Source organism: Eleginops maclovinus, chromosome 9, assembly GCF_036324505.1.
Source record: "Eleginops maclovinus isolate JMC-PN-2008 ecotype Puerto Natales chromosome 9, JC_Emac_rtc_rv5, whole genome shotgun sequence".
In the NCBI taxonomy this organism is placed as follows: Eukaryota; Metazoa; Chordata; class Actinopteri; order Perciformes; family Eleginopidae; genus Eleginops; species Eleginops maclovinus.
The window spans coordinates 22,932,653-22,958,990 of NC_086357.1; the positions used below are offsets into that span (position 1 = coordinate 22,932,653).

At 43.4% G+C, this 26,338-nt stretch overlaps 2 protein-coding genes across 2 annotated transcripts in view; both read right to left on the reverse strand.

The window, feature by feature from the left end:
* Positions 1–182: 182 nt before the first annotated feature.
* On the reverse strand, positions 183–8,427 carry slc35a3a (solute carrier family 35 member A3a). Its single transcript, XM_063890435.1, has 8 exons — positions 8,020–8,427; positions 7,684–7,893; positions 6,801–6,955; positions 6,513–6,635; positions 4,030–4,204; positions 2,064–2,182; positions 1,770–1,903; positions 183–1,462 (listed from the first exon to the last, which is right to left on the reverse strand). The coding sequence occupies exons 2-8, from the start codon at positions 7,871–7,873 to the stop codon at positions 1,372–1,374; spliced, it is 987 nt and encodes a 328-aa protein (XP_063746505.1). The 5' UTR covers positions 7,874–7,893; positions 8,020–8,427; the 3' UTR covers positions 183–1,371.
* An 802-nt stretch (positions 8,428–9,229) lies between these two features.
* Positions 9,230–26,338, reverse strand: part of notch2 (notch receptor 2) — a 45,049-nt gene continuing 27,940 nt past the window's right edge. The window contains 29 exon segments of the mRNA XM_063890434.1: positions 9,230–12,657; positions 12,761–12,858; positions 12,993–13,140; positions 13,238–13,557; positions 13,642–13,795; positions 14,077–14,164; positions 14,397–14,601; positions 14,700–14,842; positions 15,044–15,379; positions 15,584–16,116; positions 16,748–16,860; positions 17,000–17,251; positions 17,380–17,512; positions 17,965–18,149; positions 18,379–18,532; positions 18,730–18,931; positions 19,056–19,284; positions 19,694–19,846; positions 19,979–20,098; positions 20,200–20,313; positions 20,428–20,573; positions 21,003–21,195; positions 21,964–22,074; positions 23,481–23,714; positions 23,891–24,004; positions 24,120–24,233; positions 24,378–24,563; positions 24,652–24,807; positions 25,850–26,083. Of these exon segments, the coding sequence (XP_063746504.1) occupies positions 11,218–12,657; positions 12,761–12,858; positions 12,993–13,140; positions 13,238–13,557; positions 13,642–13,795; positions 14,077–14,164; positions 14,397–14,601; positions 14,700–14,842; positions 15,044–15,379; positions 15,584–16,116; positions 16,748–16,860; positions 17,000–17,251; positions 17,380–17,512; positions 17,965–18,149; positions 18,379–18,532; positions 18,730–18,931; positions 19,056–19,284; positions 19,694–19,846; positions 19,979–20,098; positions 20,200–20,313; positions 20,428–20,573; positions 21,003–21,195; positions 21,964–22,074; positions 23,481–23,714; positions 23,891–24,004; positions 24,120–24,233; positions 24,378–24,563; positions 24,652–24,807; positions 25,850–26,083 (6,608 nt within the window). The 3' untranslated portion in view covers positions 9,230–11,217.

Below are 26,338 nucleotides of genomic sequence, written 5' to 3' on the forward strand. Positions count from 1 at the left end.
TTTGTTGAGTGTTTTCTAAAATGTTGCACATGTGTTGTCAAGTGGGTCAAGACGTTTCTTCGTTTAGATTTTTTCTTCTCATTGTTTTTAAAGCGTGTTTCTCCTAATGGAAATGTTTTGGGCTGTAATGCGTTTGCCCCCACTGTATGTTTCAGTGTCGATACACAGTGACTTCAACGCAATAACAGTCAGAAACGTTTTTTATTTTTATTTTATAAAAGATTCAAATAATAGTAACTAAAAATAATTAACTTATTAATTATACCCGCTTTATCAAGTAAAGGAAAACATCATTCAGATTTTACATTTCAATGTACATAATGCCTCATGTCTGATGTCAGTTTTGATTACTTTGCAACAAAAATAATTAACAATATACATGTATTGTTACAGGATGACATAAAGAGCTGTATGTTTTATAATCAGCGGCTTTGAAATGTCAGGTAAGAACCACATTTTTCAATTCACTTAGATTACAATTTAAAATGCTGATTAATAACCCCAATTAACATAAATTCAAGTTGTACATACAATTAATCCAAATCTGTCATACACCCAGATGACTGTAATAGAGTAAGCTGCACCACAGCAGACAGCAAGTCATACAGTTACTCTGTCACCGTACATGATATCAAAGACGTCCTGAAGACTATATGTTCCCTGGCTGCAAAAACTGATTCCAAAAATAGCTGAACCAGGGCAGCCACGATTTAGGAAACAATACTAGTTATGGTCACTGACATTACCATCGACTAAAGGCTCTCGGTGTGTTGAGCGTTAATGGGAAAAGGTTTAAAATGAACAATGGATGTGGAAGTTCATTTCAGGGCGACTAAAATATGCTTTCAGGGCAATACATACCGCGACTGTGAGGGGAACAAGCCGACAATGTTGGCTAAAGTTGCACTAAGTCGAAAAAAAAGTTGGTTTTGAAGCGAAACATCTGCACGGCTCCCTCTGAAAACCTGTTTTGTATAGTTCTTTCTGATGTGGCAGTAACAGTGACAGGTAGCTCTTTATCAAGACAATCAGTCGGTCCTGCTAAGAAAAACTCTCCAGACCTGGAGGTGTGGCAGCCAGGATTGTCTCTACAGCAGAAAGAAAATAATGCAATCGTGTTTCCCCAGTTTCGTCTCAGCTGAGGCACTTTCGGTGTGTGAGACCCATTTATGCGTTGTGCTTCCTCTTTATTTTTAGCCTTTTTTTTGTCCCGTTTCCGAATATATTACATCCTCCTTTTTGTGATCACACTATATGATAAAGACCTTTGCCCTCCTTTTTCCTCCAGCTCTCTGACCTCCTTTCAACTCCACGTCTTGTCGCTTCAACAGGACCTCATGCTGCTTGCTGTAGTGTCAGCCGGGAGGGTCCTCAGGCCCTGCTGGGGTTGGGGGATGGCTTTCCTTCGTAGCCGTAGAGGAAAGTGGCCGTGATGACCAACATGGCCCCCAGGAAGAACACGCTGTGGACGACAGAAGACAACACCGTCAGCTTGAGAAATTGTGATTATTAAAATAAGGTGTACTTTAGTGAATACTAGCTGTCAAATGTACACTATGAAGGGCCAATTACAACCAAATTCATTTAAAAGTATGATATTATTAACATTGAATGTGAAAGAATTATGATTTTGAATGTTAAAGTGTCCGGTTATCAAAGCAACATAAGAAACTATGGAGCTGTGAGTTCTCTGCCAGCCAGAGGTGATCCGTTATACAGAGTAGACATTTTATTAGAAAGAAAAATAAACAAGTGGGTGCTTCCTTTACCCAGTGGGCTCAAAATCCTGTAGCCAGAAGTAGGATATAAGCGTTGACAGGATGATGGAGAGCGATGTTGCGAAGCCCTTGAGGATATTGTCTGCATACTTGATGACCGCTGCTATGACCAGACCACCCAGCGCCTGGAGGAAAAACAAACACACGGACGCAGATGGACAAAAGCATGAGCGGGCGGAGAGCGACTCTGATCCATGAGATAAAGAGTCTGTTACCCCAGAGGCTGGATGTTACACCTGACAGTTATGTGAGGGAAAACATATCGTAACATATCGTGAGCGTTACCTGAAGTGCTACAACCGTCCAGGTGACGGTGTTGTATCCCTGGAACATCCCCGACTCCCTCACCCTTTCTCCGTCATACGCCATCATCCCAAAGAGGCCGAACACCAGGCCAAACATCCCTAAAAAAAACAACACGCAAACATAATTAAGTGAGCTAAAGATCTGTCTAAAGATCAAAGTCATCAGAATAAAACAACCAGAAGTTGAAAAAAAAGGATGTAAATTTAGCCAGAAAATATAGAAAAATAAAGTAGCTCCTGCACTTTTTCTTTGGATGAAACCACAAAATAGCCGCACAAGTCGGAGCCATTCTTCAAAACAATAGATATTTTCAGTATGTTAACAACTATTGTAACAAGATGCTGTTTGCCTGCCACCTCTATACCCCCTCCAGACGCAAAAACAAACCCTGCTGAGTGAGAAGTACCAGCATAAACCTTGAAAATGAAGTGATAACGAGAAGTTGTAAATCACAATAGGCCAACTATTTCTCACTATGCCATCCCTAAAGCTTGTTGATTGTTTTGTAGGTGTGCTGGTATTTTGTGAGTGATCTGTTATTATGCCTTCAGGAGGTGTGGTAAATAAACCAGTTCCTTTATGTTTATGAGGCCGTATCTTCATTTCCTCCTCCACTACTTTTTCTGCCACGTCAGCCATAAGACTGCATCCCGTGTAATTCTAACTGACTGTCTTTGTTATCCTAAGGACGCCATCATCCCAAAGAGGCCGAATACCAGGCCAAACATCCCTAAAAAAAACAACACGCAAACATAATTAAGTGAGCTAAAGATCTGTCTAAAGATCAAAGTCATCAGAATAAAACAACCAAAAGTTGAAAAAAAGGATGTAAATTTAGGGCTTTTTTTAACGCAAAATTATCACACACTCAAATCTAGATCCATATTGGATCACCGCCGCCTGGTTTGAGAGTTTCACCTGCCCTTAATGACTCCTGGCTCTGATGCTGATCCTTTTGGTGCACTGGATTTTTACAAACCAAATGATCTGTTTTCATGCACTATTCCCAGGAACATTCAGAGAGAGTTCCTGCAAATATGATCAAAGATATATTTGAAGAAAGAAAGAAGAAGGAAATCCAAACCGTACCGACATTGTTGTGTGTTTCAACAGCACGCAGGTTTGCATGCATGCAAGTTAAGCCTTCAAGCAAATTAACATTTGTTAAAGTTTTAGTTCTTGCGCCTGGCCAAGAAATATTCCGTACATAACCCAAAACAAAACACACATTTTCATTTCCTTCCTTGGTGTTGTAATGATTAACGAAACCAAACAAGTCTTCACGCTAAAGAAGGTTTAACCGTCTCCTGGCTCTAGCAAGGGTGACTTTAAATTTCCTAATTTCTGTACATCAGTCCAAAGATATCTACTATCCACAAACAATCAGTTAAAATAGAGAAATTGCTGTTTTTTTCTGGTTGTCAAATGACTAACAATTCGACTGTAACAATATTATTCTAAACATGATTAAACCAAGAGCTTCAGCACTAACTCCCTATGTCCTTAAGCATTTGTTATCCCTTGAACCACTACTAACAATAACAAAAACAACAACAAGCCACACAGCATTTTCGTCCCTGCTCTCGTTGCAGATCTAGGCTCCAACACTCATTGCAGGTGAAAAAGCTCCAAGCTCACACCAGGAATCGCAGGAGACTTAACACATGCCTCACGCGCTCCAGGGTAAAAATAAACTAGACAGGAACATTCATCTTAACAGAAACACATCGGAGGTAAAAAGCCCAGCCGGCTCTCTGCGCAGCGAAGAAGTGAAACACACAAGAGCTCTCGTCAGAAACACGGAGGTATTTTCAACCACATCACTCATGTCCATCACGTCACTACTTCCTCCGTCGATGGACATGCATTGATTAAATGTCTTCAACTCACATTCCCTATGTAAGAGCAGCTGGATTATTGAGCAGACTGATCGATGCACACTGACCTAGCTGGATGTTGCGCACCCAGACGCTCTGCTTGCTCTCCTTCAGAATCTTCTCAAAGTAGACACCAGCGAAGCCACTGGAGCAGCAGGCCACCAGAACGGCCGCCACACCGACAAACTGGGAGCCCGCAGAGAGGGCCTCTTTCTCGGGGTCCGCTGTAGAGTCAGAGGGCCACTGCAAACACAAGAGGATCACTCAGGTTGTAATAAACCTTAAGCCTGAGCGTTCACGTATGACCTTAGAAAGAGTAGTTAGAAATAACAAAAGGTACATTTAGTAGATTTTTCTTTGCAAATGGGATCGCCAAGACATATTAGAAATAAAAATCCATTTAGAAAGACAGTAAGAAAGTTGACTTGAATAGGCAGAATGTGTAGGATTTAACTCAAATGATTATGTAAGCTATAGTCTCACAAACAACAATGATTTCACGTGACCTCTGCCTGTAATTTAGCCGGGTTTGGGATGTTTTTGAGTTTTATGTAATGTGTTTATGAACTGCACTCGACAACTGTTATTCGTTCTGACTCTAAAAGTAAAAAATGTAAATGTATGGTAAACATACAGGGCTAGGAGTGATGGGAAGTTAATAAAAGAATACAAATGATCATACAAAGTGGGAATAGAGAAATACACTGATTGACATGCTAACGGTTTCCCCTTCTTCCCGTTTTCATACAAATATGGCTTCTACTAACTAGCTTTATCCTCAAAAAAGTTGTGAGGTATCAATGCTCTCCTTTTGTCTAGCCAAGAATGTGGATGAGCAATGAATATTTCTAACAAAAAAAGGCAGTTTCTATCTCAGACTGTTGTGTTTTTTCCAATGAAATGTCCACACGCATGTTCTTAGTAAGGTCTGCCCCCTCTGTAATGGTTAATAATAAAATGCTCTCTTAGAAGCCGGACTGCTGGGTAACTCAATTTCATACAAATGAATCTTCACAGCTTTGCCGAGTTGTAAAAGTGCCTCAGAGCGTTATGTGCTGCAGTAAGCAGGAAAATTGGGGCACAAAAAATTATTGTTGTGCGTAGTAAGAAAAATAAAGTAGCTCCTGCACTTTTTCTTTGGATGAAACCACAAAATAGCCGCACAAGTCGGAGCCATTCTTCAAAACAATAGATATTTTCAGTATGTTAACAACTATTGTAACAAGATGCTGTTTGCCTGCCACCTCTATACCCCCTCCAGACGCAAAAACAAACCCTGCTGAGTGAGAAGTACCAGCATAAACCTTGAAAATGAAGTGATAACGAGAAGTTGTAAATCCCAGTAGGCCAACTATTTCTCACTATGCCATCCCTAAAGCTTGTTGATTGTTTTGTAGGTGTGCTGGTATTTTGTGAGTGATCTGTTATTGAGCCTTCAGAAGGTGTGGTAAATAAACCAGTTCCTTTATGTTTATGAGGCCGTATCTTCATTTCCTCCTCCACTACTTTTTCTGCCACGTCAGCCATAAGACTGCATCCCGTGTAATTCTAACTGACTGTCTTTGTTATCCTAAGGAGGCGGAGGTGATATCACAGCAGTTCCTCCTTCACTGAGACATTCACCAGCACGTTCCTCGTAGAGAGTAGTGGCCAATATTTATTCAGAGATCCAGTCCAGGCCTCTTTATTTTTGTTTTATTTTCCTAACCTTTATATAACCACACAACTCCCACTGAGATGTATCTCTATATCTGGCCACTGGAATAAATAAGAGCTTGCTGTAATTAATTAAAACACAAACTAGGCAAACTTCCAAATCAGAGCTGAGTTAATGCTTAATTAAACAAAGTACAGAATTGGCTATATGTCTTTCTTCTGAAGATTTAAAGGGTATTTATGACATGGTCTTTCTAAAGCTTTCAGAGGTAGAGGAATGATGCCTTATGAAATCTACATCTGGTCAGATTAAACTAAACTTATTTTAAGCCGAGGTAGGCATGGTCCTTGGTCAATAAAAACAAAAGAATAAATACAAAAAAACAAGTAGCCTTCCAAAGTTTGAAAAAGGGAGTCTGCAAAAAGAGATAATAGCCATTATCCAGATCTCAAGCATACACCTTAAAACGTCATACTTTATTCGGCTAACAGCGCAAATCGCAAAGATATTGAGTTTACAATCAAACAAAAACCAACGCATTCTCACATTTAGGTAACCTTGGATTTAAGTGGAAAGGATTACACTGAATCCAGATTTGTAGCTCTTTAAGAGGAAAATCAAACACGTTTTAATTTCGTCCTCAGTCGAGCTTTATTAGTCTGCTTTCAACTACTAACCCTGTCTCCATCATTACTCTGGCCCTAGATCACACAAATACATTTACCTAGATTTAAATGATCAGTTCTAAGTATCTTCTTACAGTTATTTGAGCATTAAGAGAAACCAGAGAGGACTTTCTGTAGCCTATTTCAAGATGACGGTGAAATATTGCGATTTCCATCTCTAGAAGGTGTCAAAGAAGAAGAAGAAGAAGAAGAAGAAGCAGTACCAGACCTGCACAAAAACCACTCCAGCCATAAGAATAAGCAGCGAGAGCCACTGGTAGACGCCGAGCCTGCGGCCCAGCATGGACACGGAGAACAGAGCCGTGGTGAGGATCTTCAGCTGGTACGTCACCTGATGGAGACAACAGGGGAATACAGTCACCGACAGGGATGTGCTAATTGCTAAATGTCTCAGAGAGGCACATCAGCTTCTGAGTGTGTGATACACTGAGTCATGCTGTGAGTTATTTATATTTTTATACGCTTTCTCCTCAGACCCAGGCTGCCCCGGCTGTACCTGGTAGGTGGCTGCGTCCAGGTTGGACAAGGCGACGTACAGCAGGTTGTTCTGCAGCGTGTAGATCCCAGAGGGAATCGCCAGCTTCAGCGTCTCTATGGGTTTGTGGGCAATTTCCTGACGAAGAATGCTGTTCAGAGCTCGCCAGCTATAATCTAAAGAGAGAAAAACAATTGACACCCAAAAGGGAAATATGGTGTCTCACAGGAACGTAATCTTAAAAAAAACAACATGAATTTTAAATGGAAATGAATTCATTTAATCAAAGCAATACAAAATGTTCTTGAATGGAAAACAAAGTTCCATATATCTTGTACGAATTCACCTGTATAAAATCTTAACATGTCAGAATTTTCATACTTAATCGAAGATGACAGAAGTGTACTGTAAGTAAAGTCTTTACTTAGTTGTGTCTGATATGCGTGTAGGAGAAATGTTTTGTATTACAGAACATTATATAATGTACATTTCTGAAGTGAGAGTAGTTCAATGTTCCATGTTTACGATACTTATTTAATAACCCCAAATACCAGTTTACGTTTCAGATCTGAGGGGCTTCCAGGTTTAACATTATTCAGTAAATTGCTTTTTGCAACAGCCAGGAGGAAAGGTGTAGCCTAGTTCAAAGATAAGGAAATCCCCCGTCTTAGATTTCTGATAGATAGTTTTTTATGTATTTAGAAATACAGAAAGAAACTTTTTCCAGCGGTTTTATTATTTGCATTCACCCACTGAGTCATAATATTACATCTATCTTTATATCAAACACTTAATTGGGTTGATATTTTTGCAAAAGCACCAAAAGTCAGCCCTTCAATATCATGTTTGGTCAGAAATATTGTGAAACTTGATTTTCTCCATATTGGAGGAGTTGATTTCTCACTGTGCTCTTTGAAGACGAGCAGCACACAGGTGAAGATCTTCATGACCTCGGCCACCACCACTGCGGAGGAGGCCAGGTACCGCGGGCCCTCGGCCTGCAGGGTGCGCGAGTACCGCATGGTGAGCACCAGAGAGGTGGTCTGGAACACCAGCACGCCCAGAGAGAGGTACTTCAGCCGGGCAGAAGCCATGACCACAGGTCGGTGTTAGGCTGGACACAGAAAAAAGGTTCAAATAAAGATATAGTCCAAGTAATTACAATTTTATGTTAGCTAAATGCAGAACCAAAGTGAGGAGTGGAGGATATTTAGAAGGAAAAAAATTGGGTTATACTCACTGAGCAAACAATACTGAGAAGACAAGTCTCTGGTTATTCTTCAATGGCGCTTTAATAGCAACTTCACACACTTAGATATGCGTCTCTACATAAAGTAACCCCGTCTTTAGGGTTGAATCGTCGGGTCGTGTCTGTCCTCAGCAGGTGGCTCACAGACCAGGTACTGGAGGCTGAACCCAGCTGTCAAAACAGCAGCATTTCAAGTCCATTGACCCGCACTGATGTCCGCTATCTGCTGCTAATAACTGCGCGTTATCTTATCAGCGTTTCCGCACCGCCGGCTGCATCTTTTACCGTCATTACGGTATTATTTAGCGGCTGAGGGAAGAGTATAGTATGCAGAGTCTCTCTAGAAAGTGATAGCAAATATCATGCATATAAAAAAAAAGATCCTGGATGACTTCCGTGTACAGGTTTCTCCTTCGTGTGTTTGTCTAAAGCTTTTTGCGCGAACCATTGCCTCCTGCAGGACTGGCAATGTACTTGAGATGTTTAGGTAGTAGTGGAAATGAATCAGTATTTAAAGTACTGTACTTAAATACAATTTAAAATAATAATTTCAGGTTTTTTTTATTCTATGCTGATTTGTAGGCATACTTATACTCCATTAAACCTCTGAGCGAAGGACTCCCCTAAATTAATTTGACACTTGCAGGTACTTTTTGACATAAAAACACATGATAATCTTGTAATATATGATGCTAATATACCATGACTTTAACAAAGTATGTCAAATCCAAGCAATATTGGAGGATTACCACATTAAATGCTTAAATGTACAGTAAAAACAGCTCTTTGCATGAATGTGTTTACTTTTGTTACATCTAGTTAAGTAAAATGTACAAATCACTGCTTCTACCTATAACATTCTTTTTACACCATGGTATTTCTATATAAGTGAAGCTTACAGAGAGTACTTTATGCACCTCTGCTTGAAGAAAATGTCTTTACAATACTAACTGCAGAATAACATGCACTATTAAAAGCCATTGAAGTGTTTCTATAATTGGAAAGATTGTCTCAGATGATTGTGTTCATATGTATTTTTGTCTATGTATAAACCCGTATTGTGTAACCTGAAGAGACACGGTAAAATAGCTGCTGTCTACACCTTTATAATCGGTTTGCATTTTTTACTTAATTATTTTCTATGTAAAACAATTCCAAACAGCAGCATTGTTTGTGAAAAAAAGAGACATAGGAGCAGAAGTCTATGAAGATCTGGGCTTTATTTCAGTAAGCATATTTGGTTGATCATTTGGTTTCTTTGACAAAAGGACAACTTGTTTTTTCATTAGTTCTTCTACCTTAAACAAACAACTACTTCATATGGCATGTATATTATAGGCTATTTGGTTAACAGAGGAAAGTACAATAAAAAAAGAACATTTTATATACAGAAAATAGAGGCATGGGTTTGCATATGAACGGGAACTGAGATGCTCAATTCGTATAAAAATGCTGGATGACACTTGAATGTACAGTACATGTGTTTTGTGAAACTTCAGGGACAGATTAAAAGACCCTGATTTGCATGTGAGTTAGTGGGTATATGATGGACATTTTGGTTTGCTTACACAGACACTTGCAGTAGTAATTAAAACATAATTTCTTGGTAATGGATGTGAATGCTACTCGTCTAACTATTGTCTTTTACAAATCACAAAAATAGCCGAAACAAAGGCAACTACTAATACAAATTTGGACATTTATTTGTAAAAAAAATAAGAATAACTTGGTCTTAAAAGACACTGATGTTCCTTTTTTTTTAAGGTTTAAAAAAAAAAAAAAACAGTGAATGATTGTCTGCGTTTACAGAGCAGTCACACCATGATCAACGTTAAGAAGGAAGACAAAAACAAAAATACTTTAACACACCTTACTCCCCTCCTGACTTGGTTTATGAATCATTACAATTAAAAAGGTGCAGAGATACACTGATTGTAGTTAAGCAAAAAGGCAAAACTGGTTAAATGATTTGGGAAGAGAGAAAAACATTTAGCAAGGAGGCGGTTTAAAGATAAAAACGTGCACCTCTGTAACATTCAGAATCATTCGAGAAGTGCGAACAGATTTCATATAAAAAAACATTTTAACAACATGTCTTTGCAAAACCGAACTCAGTAATAACAAGCAGAATGTGCTGTAAGTCTATGTACATTTCATCACATAACATACTACAACTACTGTATGTTTTTGCATAAAGTTTGTCAAGCTTAATTAATCCCTCAACAACACATGAGATATAGTGGCACCATCTGTAGCAAGACATGATATAACTGCATCCACATCGACTCTGATTTGGTTTTCAAATCAACTCTTTTGCATTTCTGTAACAGTAACTACCTTTACAACATACACTGGTCTGCATTTATTAAACCTTCTGTGTGTTTAGACATTTGATGGAAAACACTTCTATCATCAATGGAGTAAAAAAACATGTAAGTCGTTAGCGTGTAGAGCCATTTAGTAACAAGATGCATCCGTGTGCATTTATACATAATCTGTAATTTATGTGATGTTTGTCTTTTTAGTAATGCAACATTTATAAAATTCCCCCTTTAGCACATTTAAACAATGCATGATCTAACAAAAAGAAGAAGCAACAACTAGGTAGTTTTGCTGAGTTAAAGCATCAACTGAGTCATCGTATGTGTCAAGGGTTGCGACGATGAGTTAGTATTGACAGGCTTATCACATTAAACAACACATTAGGATAGCGTACAGCGGAAAGAAAATGACCTCCAAAGCAGACAGTTTCAGTTCAGACTGTCCTCTGCCACGTCTCAGTGTCATCTCAACAGTCTGTTTCTCTGAAGCAATAAAAGCCGGTCGCCATCTGGTCGGCACTTCCTCGTTGATCCCTCGATAAACAGTTTGTGTTTGGGTGCGAAAAGCCCAAAAGAAAAGTCTTGACTTGGCCAGCAGAGAGCAGAGGATGCTCGGCTGGGATCACAGGAAGTAGAGACAGCTAACGGCATGCTTTTTGGTATTGAGAACTTGTGACATCTAGCTGATAATACTCAATTTAGAAACTATACAACAGTTTTCTTAAGTGCAAAGAGGAGAAGAAAACATAAAGGGGGAGATTATTATAATGAAAAACAGAATTAACGAGACGTAAGAAAAGCATCGTACGAGATACACAGAACCCCCCCCCCCCCAAAGTCAGTCTGTCTATGCTTCCCTCCGACCGGCCTACGCAAACACCTGCATGTTGCCGTGCTGCGGCTGCTGGCCGGCCGGCTGCATCTGCTGCGACTGCGGCTGCAGCTGCGCCTGCTCTGGAATGTGTGTGCGGTGTGAAGACGGCAGTGCGTGGTGGGGGTTCCCCAGAGGGGTGGGGCTGGTGGTGACATCAGACCAGTCCGAGTTGGAGTGCGGCGAAGAGGACGACCAGGGGTCTGGGGACTCGGGCGACGGCGTGAGATACGGGTGCTCGCTGGGCGGGTGGGCGGAGTGGCCGGGGGTGGTGCCCTCCGAGCCGGTGGTGGTGAAACTGTGCTGGGAGGGGGGAGTGGGGTATTTATCCACAGGGCTCTGCATGGGTGGATAGGAGGGCAGCTGCCGTGACTGGCCCTCAATCCCCCCGTGGCCCCCATGGCCAACGGTGTGGGGGTGCTGCATGGCGTGGGACATCCCGTGGCCCATGCTCATCTGCTCGGGCATCTGGTACATGAGGCCCTGGGAGCACCGCATCTGGCCTGGCCCCTGCTGGGAGTGAGCCTGGCTCTGGTTCGGCCCCTGGGACTGAGGGACCGGCCCCTGCTGAGGCTGCTTCAGCATGGCCTGGCCTCCCCCGGGCGCCATCATCTGGAACGTGACGATGGGCGGCAGCTGCTCCCTGCTCATGGTGACATTCATGGGAGTCAGCATGGCGCCCTGGCCGTGGTGTTGGCCCAGGCCGGAGTGTGACCCCCCCATCTGGTGCGGCACCAGGCCGAACATGTGGCCGCTGTAGCCGTGCTTGGTCATGGGCACCCAGCTCTGCTGCTGGCCCAGCATGTGGCTGACGGGGGGCAGCATGGGTCTGGAGGTGGGGCTGCTCAGGAGGGGTGGGGAGTTGGCTGTGGTGGAGACGGCGCCGGATACGTCTCCCGTGTATGAGTGCGGTGATTCCAGGGAGTCGACGGGTGACATGGTGACGGAGCTCTCTGGAAGTCCTGCTGCCTTAACGCCGTTTGCATTCCCTCCCGCTGTTCCTCCCGCTGTTCCTCCCCCCGCTCCAGCCCCTGCAGCTGGCGCCTCTCCTCCGGCCGGCTTCTTTCTTCTCTTTGCTTTCATGTCTTTTAGCTCCTTAGCATTGCCAGCTGCACCCCCCACCTTTGCTCCACCTCCACCCCTCCTGTTCTTCTTCCCCTGCGGCCCGGGGCGCATGCCGATATAGCCGGCTCCGTTGGCCCCGCACATCACCGAGGAGTTTCCTCCGCCCATGTGGTTAGGGCCGTTGTGTGGGCTGTGAACCAGGTTGTACTGGTCCAGCAGACGCACGATGTCGTGATGCATGCGCTCTTGAGCTGTGTCGCGGGGCAGCCTGTCCAGGTGGTCGGTGATGTCCCGGTTGGAGTAATGGTCGAGGAGAACCTGAGCCGCCTCAAAGCTGCCCTCTCTGGCTGCCAGAAAGAGTGGCGTCTCCTCCTGAATAAAACATAGCAAGCAGCAAGTTTAGAGAAGACTCTCAGAGTAAAATTAAATTTAGAAATGTAATAATAGAAAAATAGAAGATGAAAACACAACAGACCTTATTGTCTTGCATGTCACGGTTGGCTCCATTCTTCAAAAGCACCAGAGTGGCCTCCACATTATTAACTGCAGCTGCCCAGTGCAGAGCGGATTTGCCTAAAATGTTAAGACGAGTAAAAAGGACAGAAATTAAGCTGAATTTATGCGATTCATTTATTTCTAAGGAAACCTTTACTTCATTTCAAGATGTAACTGCAAACTGATAGAGTGAATATATCAGGTTCACTGACCGTGGTCATCCACAGCATTGATGTCAGCGTGGCAGTGGATCAGCTCTTCCACCATGCCCTCCACAGCCAGCCTTGCTGCCAGCACCAGGGGAGTAGTGCCGTCATTCATCCGGGAATCTAGTTCTGTTGCACGGTTACGAATCAAAATCTGAGAGAGAAGACCGAGACACATGAGATCAGACGAGAAACACACGACAGACGACAGTGATGCAGAATCAAAATTATAACTGATCATGCGGGCTCACCTGAAAGACTCCCTGGGCATCAGCCGCCACAGCAGCGTGCAGTGGCGTTCGGCCCATGTTGTCGTGCGCATTGGGATCGGCTCCAGCGTCCAGCAGTCTCTTAGCAGCATCAGCGCGGGCGTAGCGGGCAGCCAGGTGGAGAGCCGTTTCTCCTGTGCGATCGGTCTGTGCCATCAAAGACGCACCCTGAGAGATGAGGTCTGAAATCACACTGGGTCCTGGTTCATCTCCTCCACTCTCTTCCTCCTCTTCTCCATGCAGGCTGCAGTCAGGGCCTCCGCCGTTACGCAGCGAGGCCAACATCAGAGGTGTAAAGCCGTCTGAGGGAAAAGGAGGAGTTCATTATCAGAGTAGTTCTGGACATTACTCAGGTCTGGAAGTTTAGAGGAACTTTTTTCCCTCACCAGGTCCTTTGACATTAACATCCAGACAGTCAGCATCCAGGTCGGCCTGTGGGGGGGTGAGGGAGATGTCCGCAGCCTTGCGATGCTGCAGGGTCCACTCCCTGCGGTCAACACCTCCATCCATAGCAATGGGCAGCAGGGGTTTGTCTTCAGTCTATAAAACGCAACAGAAATTGAAACATTCAGAAGATCTTCCTTGTCCTATGTAATTAAACTCCCCCAATCTCTACCGTAGAGCCATTTTTGTCTCTTTAAGAGGGATTGTTTAACCTCCTTCATGAGAAGCTACAACGAAATGTTTGGTATCTATGCTTTAAGTTATCTGGTTTGCTCTGCCTCTAAAAGAAAGTAAAGACAACAGCCCTCATTTCAGGAAGTATAAGAGGTCAAACTACTCCAATCCCTCAGCTTTATTTCCTTTTTCAATTCACTTACTCTTTGTTTCTTGGATGGGACCTCATCTTCCAGCCATCCCTGACTCTGACCTCCATCAATCATGGCTCCATCTGGGGTCTTGAAATTCCTGAAATGAGATAAAAAAGTTTAGAGGACAATAACATTTCTTATGACCCAGCATGCGTCCTATGTTCGAGCTATGCTGTTTTTCACAATCACACAAGCATTATTGTTAACAAACAGTTTGAAAGCAATGCATTTAAGCTCTTCTGTGTGAGCGATGGACCGTACATGTCACTAGTTATTATCATCAATCTTCATTTAAATTATCTCTATCACAGGTCTGTTTATTTACTCACTTCATGTCAAGGTCATCCTGACCGACAGGCTCTCTCCTTTTATCGTTCTTATTGGCCGAGAAGCCATCGGGCAGCCACAGGTGACCGTGTTTGTGCTTCCTCTTGGCGGCCAGCATCCCCAGCACCAGGATGAGCAGGATAATAACCACTGCCACTCCGACCAGGATCCACTCAATCGGTGGCCGTGGTGGATCTGACGGTTTACCTGGACATAAATCAAATACTAGTTAGGTTGTCTTCATTTCTAATAGTTAAAACGAACCAGTTGAACTCCACTTTCTTCTAAATGAGAGGCCTACTTACTGTCAACAGACACCAGGGGGTAAGGGAAATCAGACTTGATTTGAGACGCTGCAAGGAACCTGGCGGTCTCGTTGGTGTCGGAGAAACAGTTGTTGGAGGTCTGCACACATTCACGGTTATCGAGCTCCAGGTGCACCACAGATCTGCGGATCAGAAGAGGAGATTTTGATTTGTCAGCAGGTCCTGTATATATCATTACTTTGTGAACTTGAACTGAATGAACAAGCCTTGTATCACTTGCTTTCGTTTGGAAAAAAAACTGAGAAAATCCATCAAGATATTTACAAAACAAAGAAAAGAAAGCTGAGTAAGTATGTGATTACAGCACCATGAAACATCCTTACCCAATAACCTCCCTCTCCAGCTCCCGCTTTCTCCTCTCCAGCTGTTTAAGTTGTCCGTGCACATCTCCATAGTAAGAGTACACCATCAGCTGCCTATTGTCATCCAGCTTCACTCGCAGGTTGGTGTGCAGCACGGATCCCAGGGACCGCAGGAAACCCTTCAGGTCTCCGAGCAGCTCCTTAGGCTGCAGCCGGACCACGACGACCAGCGTTCCAACCACATCTTTAGGGGGAACGTCAGCCGAGCAGTCGAGGCCGTCAAAGCCGCAAGCCTCTGTGTGGCAGCTCTTGTCACAGACACCGTTCCCAAAGTGATCTGCGCAGTACTTGTCATACCTGAAATTACCAGAATAAGGACGTTGGGTGACTTGGCCTGGTTTTTTTAAGCAACAGCAAATTACCAAATAAAAACATCTTGGACCTTTCAGCCATGGAATATTTAACATACTAGGAGGCAAACGTGCTATATTGCACGGGATAAACGATACATTTTAAACTTGTGTAAATGATATATAATCTGTGATAAATAGGGTGACGTACTTGCAGGTAGGTGTGGTTTTCATGCAATCAAAGCCGTCAAAGAGGCACCCAGCGTTGTTGCACGCCTTGTCACATTTTCCATTCTTGAAGAGATCCCAGCAGGGAATACTGGCGGTGCAGTTTTCCCAAGGCTGCGGCCACTTGAGCGAGCAGTCGCCTCCGTCCCACTGACATTCATGGTTGTTACAATGGCCGTCACACACGCTATCCCCTCGTTTGTGTGCACACTGCACATAGGGGCAGATCGGTGTGCCTAGCACGCTGGGTTTGTTCTCGCAGTATCGTCCAGTGACGTACATTGGACACTGGCATTTGTAGTGGAATGAGTTGGCCGGGTCTTTGATGCAGGTTCCTCCGTGCTGGCAGGTCCATGGACACCTCTGTTCGTTCTCACAGTGGGGTCCGCTGAAGCCGTCCTGGCACTGGCAGTACAGGTGGCCCCTGGGTGACTCCAAACAACTCCCACCGTTCTGGCAACGTAGCTTTGTACAGCTGTAGCCCTCCATTTCGCCACAGTTGAACCCAGTGAAGCCCTAAAAAACACAACATGTTATTCAGGAGTGCTCGGCTACACATTTGCAAAGGGCCAATGCAACTGTTTCATTTAATATAAAAACGATTATAATTACTATTCTATAGGTCTATGTTCTCCTATGAATCTGCTGTTTGTCTACTATACCTGAGCCATGGTGTGGCCCTCTGAAGCAAGCGTGAGAGTAAGAAAGGGAGCAAGAAGTTAGTGGAGAGAAAAACAAGAAAATTGTGCAAAAAGATTTTAGCATAAGAACAAAAGAGAGGAAAACATTGAGGTAGTAATGTCAGCCACCGGTGTACTTTTATTATCTTCTGGAATCACTCTATATACAGATTAATAACTTCATTATGAGTCGACATCCACTGGAGGGCCGTGCCTCAGCCAAAAGACTAACGGAAATATATCTACAAATTGGAAGAATGTCCCTGGTTTTGATGGTTTTTGCCGCCAAAGTATATGTTTATTTTTCTCACATCAAGGCCGTTTACAGTGTAAGCATTTCTACATTCACATGGCATGCAGTTCAAACTAACTGAGAAATGAATAGAAGCGAGCATAAAAGAGGAGAAAGGATGGAAAAATGTGTCCTGTTCTGATGCCAGAAAAAGAGAGACATTAAAGAAACTTACGGAAACACAGGAGCAGGTGTAGCCATGTACTGAGCTCATGTTCATAGAGCAGAAGCCGCCGTTGTGGCACGGCTTGGACAGACAAAGATCCACCATGGACTCACAATGACGACCTAGAAAAGAAAGAATAATTAATAAGTCAATTGAAAATACTAGTTACTAAAACCCTGACACACTGATGCCTTGCTGGTTTGTCTTGTATACACATTACAAAAGAAGTTACCCTTAGGTCTCTTTGAGCTGCTAACGTACCTGTGTATCCAAGGCGACAGCGACACTGGTAGTCATTGACCAGCTCCACACAGTCCAGGCTGCCGGGGGCGTGGCAGGGCGCGGACAGGCATTCATTGAGATCCCCCTCGCAGTGCTCTCCAACGAATCCTGGAGGGCAGGAGCATGTGTAGCGGCCCACACCGTCCACACACTGTCCTCGATTCAGACAGCGAGGTTCAAAGGAGCCAGGCTTGGGGGCGCAGTCGTCCACGTTCACCTCGCACACGATCCCTACAGATCAGAGAACAGACGGATATGACTGAGCGTAGCAAGAAAAGCTGCTTTATGAAGGTTTAAAGGACAGAATTAATCATTCTGTGACTGTGTGTGTGTGTATACATTCATCTGGGCAGACTTACCATGCGTTCCAGGTGGGCAGGCGCAGGTGAAGCGATTGATGAGGTTGATACATGTCCCTCCGTGCAGGCAGGGACGAGAGTGGCATTCATCAACATCATATTCACAGTTCACGCCCTGGTAGCCGGGTTTACACTGGAGCGGGAAACAAGAGAGAGAGAAAAGCTCATGGTGTGCTTGGGGAAAACTGCTGCGAATTTGATATTTACACACAACTTAAACCATACAGGTTTAACCCATTAATGCTTTCTGTATCCTGGGGGACAGTCGTTTGACAGGCAGTGAAATACTGTTGTTACAAGGGTTTAATACTGGTTTAATAACAGTGCAATACGGACTTAATAACAGTTTATCATGTGTGTATCATGGTTTAACATTGGTTTATTAAGAGTGCAATTACGGTGTAATAACAGAGTAGTAACGGAGTAATATTGCTGTTACATTGGTGTAATATGGGTCTCATACAGGTGTAATAATGGTGCTACATGGGTGTTATAGCAATATAATATATATAATATAATATGTATAATGATGTGAACGCCCATTGAAACAAAAATGTATTCTCAGAGCATTCAGAGAGCACTTACTATACACTCATATGTGCCCTGGTAGTCCTTGCATGTAGCTCCGTTCCGACAAGGGTTTGACTGGCACTCATCGACCATCTCAGCACAGTAGCTGCCCGTGTATCCTGGCTGGCACTGACACCGGTGAGCATTACCCACATTCTCGCACCGCCCGGCGTTCTTGCACACATTTTCAACTTCAAGATCTATAGAAATTTGGGAAAGGAGTGGCATACAGTGAGCACAGAATGTAAAAATCGGAAAGAATTGGGATTTTCTTTCCCCCAATTTGGGATAAATAAAGTATTTCTGATTCTGATAGTTGCTGTACAGTTACAGATGTCTAAATCTCACATCAACACTGGATTAGGGATGATATCTGCTCCTATCCTAATGATTTAAAAAGGTGTTAGTAAATCAGAATGAGTTCCTCACCATTCCTGGCAGCAAAGTCCTGGCAGGACATGTTGGGGACATCGCAGTAGAGTCCACTCCACCCCATCTGACAGTGGCAGGTCCAGGTCTTGGATGTCTGTGAGCAGGTGCCGCTGTTGTGACAGCGCACCTGGCTGCAAAGGTTCACCATGGTCTGCAAACCACAAACAAGAGGACAGCGTTACAGTTGATTGTAGATGTTACACAGACGAAAGAAGTTAAGATTTGTTAAGATAGACTTATCACAAATGTGTCAAACATGAGCTCTAGAATCTGTTCAGTATACACCCTAGGTATTTTGTTTCCATTAAATGTCACCTGCTTATCCAGTCACTAGCAGGGACTCTTTACCTGGCAGTTCTGCCCATTGTATCCCACGGGACAGGTGCAGCGGTACGTTCCAAGGCCATCAGTGCAGGTGCCTCCATTCTTACACGGCTGAGAGTCGCACTCATTCTGCTCGAACTCACAGAACGTCCCGTAAAAGCCAGGGCGGCATCGGCAGGAGAAGTGGTTGATGTCATCTATGCAAGTCCCATTATTCAGACAGGAACTGGTGGGAAGGAGGGAAAAGAGTGACTAGTGATTTGTGCTGAGAGATGTTTAATTTGGACATTTGATTTTATTGTTCATCTATCTGCTCATTGCAGGAGATGCTGTTTGAATTAATGGCTCACCTCTCAGTACATTCAAGGATGTTGTGTTCACACAAGATTCCATCAAAGCCCGGTCGGCACTCGCACACAAAACTGTTGACATAGTCCCGGCAGATGGCACCGTTCCTGCAGGGCTGGCTGGCACACTCGTCCACCTCCGTCTCACACCGCTCCCCTTCAAAGCCCGGGCGGCAGTCACAAGAGAAACTCCCGACATCGTCCACACAAGAGCCTCCATTCAGGCACGGGTCTACAGAGGGAAGAAGGAGGGAGCAGAGGCGTTTCAATGAGCAACATTTTATTTTTAGTAGCCATTGCTTCATTCTTTCTTTTTTAGACCAGACTCCAGTCTGAAAAACAATCACTCCTTTGCACATTTGGTTATATTGATTTTAGTGCAGGGTGGTCTTTTAAAGCATATTCTAACTTATTATGTATATTATATATGTTGTATAGCAAGAGTCTGGCTTAAAGATCTGTACAAAAAAAGCTTGTTTATCTGAGATATTTTGAAATCCGGCATTGCGCTAACAAGCGTGTGTAACTCACTATCCTAGGGATTAGGGTATTTGCAGTCTTCAGTACATAAAGAACATAACATAGGCATCATAATAAACGCATAGGGGTGTACAGACACTAGAAGGTAACGTAAAACTCACTTGGTGAACAGTCGTCAATGTCTATCTGACAGTTGTGTCCGCTGTATCCCGGAAGACATTTACACGTGTAGCTGCCCTGGTTGTTCACGCAGTTACCGCCATTTTTGCACGGGTTCATTTTGCATTCATTCACATCGTCCTTGCAGCGTGTACCTACACAATCGGGAGCACAATATTAGTACGGCTGTAATACATAATATCAGACCTAGAATTACACTATCTCACGTCCATACAAGTCAACTAGGCAGACAAATAAACACACAGTATTTCGCAATGCACACACACCTTCCCAGCCAGCAGGGCATCGGCAGGTGTAAGAGGTGTAGTCTGCAGATGGATGGCACACCCCTCCCCTCTCACATGGATTAGGGTCGCAGGGAGCCTGTTCCATCTCACAGTGTTTGCCTGGTTTGACAGAGCACACGTTGTTAGGATGGATAAAAGGATGGGAATCTTGCAAAGAACGCTATTGGATGCTGATATGTTGGGAAAGTGATGTCACTAACCTGTGTATGCCGGACTACACTGGCAGGCATAACTGTTGACTCCATCGATACAAATGCCTTGGTTCTTACAGGGCCCGGATGCACATTCATCGATGTTCTTCTCACAGTTTGCACCTTGTGAGAGAGGAGTGGGGGTTTTCATTTTTTTATTTGCGAATTCAATGCTGTTTCCTCTCTTCATTGCCAAGTTCAAAAAAAAGAAAGAAATGTATTGTCATGAATGATCACCTCCGAATCCAGGGTGGCACATGCACGTGAATCCCTTGTGTCCGTCCACACAGGTGCCGTCGTTATGGCACGGATTTGGCTGGCACTCGTCCTTTTCCTGCTCACAGTGTTCTCCCACCCAGCCAGCTTCACACTCACAATGGTATCTTTAAATAAGACAGTGGCAAGTTTAAAATAAGACATCAACAGAAGCTCATCACATTGCTGTGCTGATAATGCATATTCAACTTTTTGCAGGGGGACATTTTAAAGAAAGTGTTCAAACAGCGTGGCGTCTCAACGACTAAATAGAGTAAAGGGAAATACTATTAAAATATACATTTCGCTCGGCTTGATGCTGCTATTGTTTATTTTTATTTGCACATCTGAAAACACTTTAAGCACTGCTCCAACTTGACCTTCTTTTACAACTCCTCATAAGTGTTTTATAACGTTTTATCAGCGACTGCCATCAACATTTCCTCATAATGTTGTCTTGCGAGGCATTAAAATGACAACAAACTACGCTGATCTCTTAATCGTATTCAAGCGTTAGATAAGATACGGACAGATGGATCTCAGAAAGGTTATCGTACCCGTGTTGCTGTTCAACACACTCTCCGTGCGCACAGGGCTGAGGAGCACAATGGTCGGTCCCAGAGAGGCACAAGGGGCTGTGGGTATTGGGGGGGCACACGCAGTGGAACCCGTTGACCTTGTCCACGCATGTCCCCCCACTCATACACGGGTTTGAGTTACACTCGTTGATCTCCAGGTCACATTTATGTCCTATTAGAAAGCAGGGCAGAGGGAAATAGTTCAGATAGAGGCAAAAACTCACAATTTTAATATACAGACAATTGTTTAAATTCAATAAAAAAGGCAAACTTTAAGAACAACATATACTATACTTACAATTTAAATAAAAACACACTGATGTGAAACTGAAAACCAGGCATCACAAGGTGGTTAAATACTCAAATACCTTTTTTGGTATTTTTTAAGCAATGCAGCGAAGGCTGAACGATTTTGGAAAATAATGGAATTGCGATTTTTTCCCTCAATATTGCAATTGCGATTTAATATGCGATTATTTTTTCAAGGTCCTCTTCTCATGTATTTTTCAACAAACACAAGCAATACATCAATCGTGATTACAATCGTGAACCTCGTGAGGCAGCAACAGTAGCGAGGCACGTTCTGCACAATACCTGACGTTGCGCAGCATCTTCCTTTTTAAAACCAAAATAATTCCACACAACTGACGTGCCGCCCCTCTTTGGTACCAAACTTCCAGCCGTGCACTCTTCTGACGAGCCTGAGGCCATTGTGCAACAGGTGCAAGCGCAGCGTTGACGTCTTTCCCTGCCTGCTCGGCTTCGCTCGGCTCCGCTCGGCTGACGCGCAAGTCACGCGACCAGATCACGTGACCAGTCAAATCGCAGCCTTTGCGGTTGGAAAATCTCGTTTTGTCATATCGCGATATTATCGCAAATGCAATTAATCGTTCAGCCCTAGTTTTCAGAGTGACTGTACTGGGTATTTAACTAAACTTACCTGTGTATCCGGAGGGGCACACACACTTGTACTCGTTGATTCCATCGTGGCACACTCCAGACTTACAGGGGTTGCTGGCACAGTCGTCCTCATTGATCTCACAGTTCACCCCTGAGTGGAAGAAATACAAACACACATTCATATGGGGTAACAAGAGTGATATGCTTCATCAGTTAATCTGACCGTATCTTTGAATACATATGAAAGTAGCAGAGGAAAAACACTCACTTTTGGTAGTGTCGAGTAAGGCATTACATAACAGGTAAAGCAACAAGTGGTTGTTAAAAAATGTGACAGTTAACTCATTCACCACCAGGGGGAGTAGTACACCATTAACAAACATGTTCTGATTCGTCTTAAACTAAGTTATTTCTCCTTTATAGAGTATAATGTATGTTGTATTATCGGAGCCGCCCTGAGACTTTCATTACGCTGGGCTGAATCTTGACAACTGAAAAGGATTAGAAAGTGAAAGAGGGAGAGACATATAAAAATAAAACACGACACAGAGAGAGAAAAGGCACATCAGAGGGGAAGTGAAGGCATGAAACCAGAGTTTAGTACCAGGCGTCAGGCTGGTACAGCGTCCTGAACTGAGCCTATTAATCCCCAAAGCACTGGGGGTAGCACCACTCAGAACAGACTTGTGGCTGCTACTCACACATAGAGCTCTACATATACATCGAAAGTTATTCAGGAAGTCCTTGACGTGGGGGATGGGGTTTTACATTCAAATTAAGCTGTTACCTTAAACCAGCTCCACAAGAGTTAATAACAAAAAACCCAAAGGAGCATCTTTATATTACCAGGCTCAAGCTCTTTCAAAAATGAGTTGTTATTGCTAACTTTCCCTTCAGCAGAAAAAGTGTTGGAGGAAGCAGAACTCATACAAGTTTTGAGGTCATATTTCAGTCTGTATAGCTATTATAACAACCATATGTCACTTTGGGCGTATCAAGCTTTTAGTAAACCCTGAAAGAGAAGTGGCTGCACACACGATTTGAGGGAATAATTGTATTGAAGTCGTCACACACCATGGAAGATACAATGATGATAATATTTGTCTGTACATTAAAGCGGCCCTATTATGATCATTTCCTGGTTCCATATTTGTATCTCGTGTCTCTACTGTGACATGTCTCAAGGCTTTAATGTTCAAAAAGCTCTTTATTCTTCTCATACTGCCTGTGCTGCAGCACCTCTTTTCACCCTCTGTATGAAACCAGAACCCAGTCTGCTCTGATTAGCTGCTGTGATTGGTCAACCACTTAAGAGATGTCCTGTCCCTTAGCCTATCACAGACAATGTGTTGGAGCGCTAGCCAATAGAAGTACAAGTGTTACATAGTGATGTCATTGTGTTACGGAAGTAAACAAAGGAGTCCAATGGAGGCGTGTTCAGTGAAACGTTTTTTTCCCCATTGATTAATGCCGTCCCCAAACATCTCATCCCAGTTTCACAACTACATCATTACTGTACCACATCTCCTTTATATACATACGAAGAGTCCTCCCTACCTGTGGTTCCCGGTGAGCAGTTACACTGGTACGCATTGACCAGGTCAACGCAGCGCCCTCGGTTCTGACATGGGTTGCTGTGGCACTCCTGGACCTGGATGTTACAGATGGAGCCCACGTATCCGGGATCGCACTCACAGGAGAAGGTGGCAATGCCGTCTTTACACACACCATGGTGGCACGGCTCTGGTACGCAGTCATTGATGTTCTCCTCACACAGTAGACCCATGAAGCCTGAGGAAGGACATTTACTCTTAGAACAAGTGACCAATGCACATTATTTTGCCGGATCAAAAGGATATTGGTTATAATGTGATGCAGTCAACCATTTCAGTGTTTAGCGTGATAGCAGAGCAGGGCCTCCACGTTAGAATAATAATGCAACTTCTCCTATTGTGATTCCCTTTTACCTTCAGCACATTCACAATCATATCCGTTGGGTCTGTCGATACACTTGGCTCCGTTTAAACAGGGTGTGCTGGAACACTCATCTATGTCTATCTGGCACATTTCACCGCTGAAGCCTGAAATAAAGAACAGGATTAACAATTTTAACAATCCCATAACAAGATTCATTCATTTTCACTTTGAGGGGATGGATATCTGAAATGACGTGTACAAAGCAACATGGGAACCAACCTGCTGGGCACTCGCAGACGAAGCGGCTGACCTGGTCCAGACATTTCCCCTGGTTCAGACAGGGTGAGCTGAGGCACTCATCCACCTCAATCTCACAGTGGATCCCCTCAAATCCTGTGAAAATTAGGCAAAAAAAGTTCATGATTCCAAGTTTTCTCAAGAGCTACAGAAGCAAAGGATTTGACTGACTGGCTAATCTTTGAAAAATGATCTGAATAAGAATGACTAAGGTTATTTATAATTTCTCAAGAAATGTACCGGGCATGCAGATGCAGCAGTAGTCCCCAATTCGATCCAGACACGTGCCGTCGTTCTGGCAGGGGTTTGAAGCACACTCATTGACATCTTGCTCACAGCGTGGCCCGGCGTAGCCTCTAACACAATTACATGTGAAGGAGCCGTCTGTGTTCACACATTGACCACCGTGCTCACAAGGGTTGGTGCCTGATGTTGATCAAGAAGGAGACAAGGTTAGGTGAGAACAGGCTGGCAGACGTGCAGGGTTTCTGTGGTTAGAGCTTCTCTTTCTCACCGATGCTGCATTCGTCACGGTCGCTGTTGCAGGTGTTGCCAACGTATCCTGGTGGACAGTTGCAGTTGAACATGCCACTGATGGGGTTGGTGTCACACTGAGATCCCTCTCGGCACGGGTTACTGATGCAGGCGTCATCTCTGTGGCAAAGCAGACCTGAAAAGAACACCATGTCAGCAAGAAATTAGTAAACATCCCTGACATGTACACTAATACAGCCTTGCTGGAATTGTCAGAGACTTGAGGAACTTAATCCGTCCCATTTTTCTGCATGTTCCAGCAGTTTGAGGACTGAAAACAGCCAATAGGAAGCAACTCAACTTATAAATAGTGTAACTGCATCACTTGCAGTTCAGAGTTAAACAAAGTAAACTCAAATTTGCTAGTGGCGATTAATTCTTTTTTTAAGGCTTAATACAAATTCAGAATGCGTTACAAACCAGCAGGCTGGAGATGCAAATCTGTTCTGCATCCTGTTATCTCACTTTCACATGTTAAAAGTCGTACTTGTGTATTTGTATTCACACTTGTGGGATAGTAGTAATGTGTCTGTTAAATGTGTGTCTTTTTTTTGGTACACAAGTATCTTTTAAAGTGGATCCTGATTTCAGTGTGATTACCCATTAAATTAAATACTAAAATACTGCGGTTAAATTAGTGTGTACATGTTTGATATGGATCACATTCATTTTCCTCAAAGTAAAAGCCTTTAATTTAAATAAATAATAATAAATACTCGGCTAAGGTAAACAACAGTTCTGTTCAAATGTGTTCCACAGGATGCCAAAATTCAATAAACTTTATACAGTTATTAATCAAAACCACAGGAAATATACAGTTTCCCTCAGAGAGTCAGTAAAGTCAATAAACTTCCACTTGACGTCTTCCGATTATAAAATATCATATTGGTATTATTTAATTTATCTTTATTGGACATATTACTTGCATTCCTTATGTTTATACCTCTTATTTTATCTTTTTATTGCACATTGTTTGATTTCTCTCTATGTAATTCATTCTAAAATGGAACAACAGTCAAGAAAAAACTCTAATCTAACTGGGATTATTTAAGTATTTCTGATTCTGATTGAGTGTTAGGTCCATTACTTTACTCAAACACAACTAAATCTAATGTGAAATATAAAACTATGACCAAGACCTGTGGCGTTTGGTCTAAAATGTTTCACTCCTGGCCCACCTGTCTTTCCGTAGGGGCAGAGACAGATGAAAGACGCCACGCGGTCGATGCACGTGGAGCCCGGGGTGCACGAAGCTGTAGCGCAGTCGTCGATGTTTTCCGAGCAGTCGGGTCCACTCCAGCCGTTTACACACACACACACGTAGCTGCCAAACAGGTTGCTGCAGGTTCCTCCGTTCTGGCAAGTGTTTGGCTGCAGACAACACTCATCCACATCTTCTGTGCAGTGCTGACCTGTGTTGAGTCAGGGATGGGGAGATGAAGAAGAGGAGGAGATGTAAAGAAATGAACAATACTTTGTCAATACTTGATGCTATAACATAACAACAACCTCCTGGTTGGATTAGTGCTATGTAAACTCAGATATGCTTAAGGAAGCTGGTGTACGCATGTTTGCTTTGTAAATAGAGCGCTTGTCTATCCTGAGCAAGTGTGTTAGCACAGACACGCCTTGTGTGAAGGACGCGCCTTTTTAGGATGTGGAGGGAG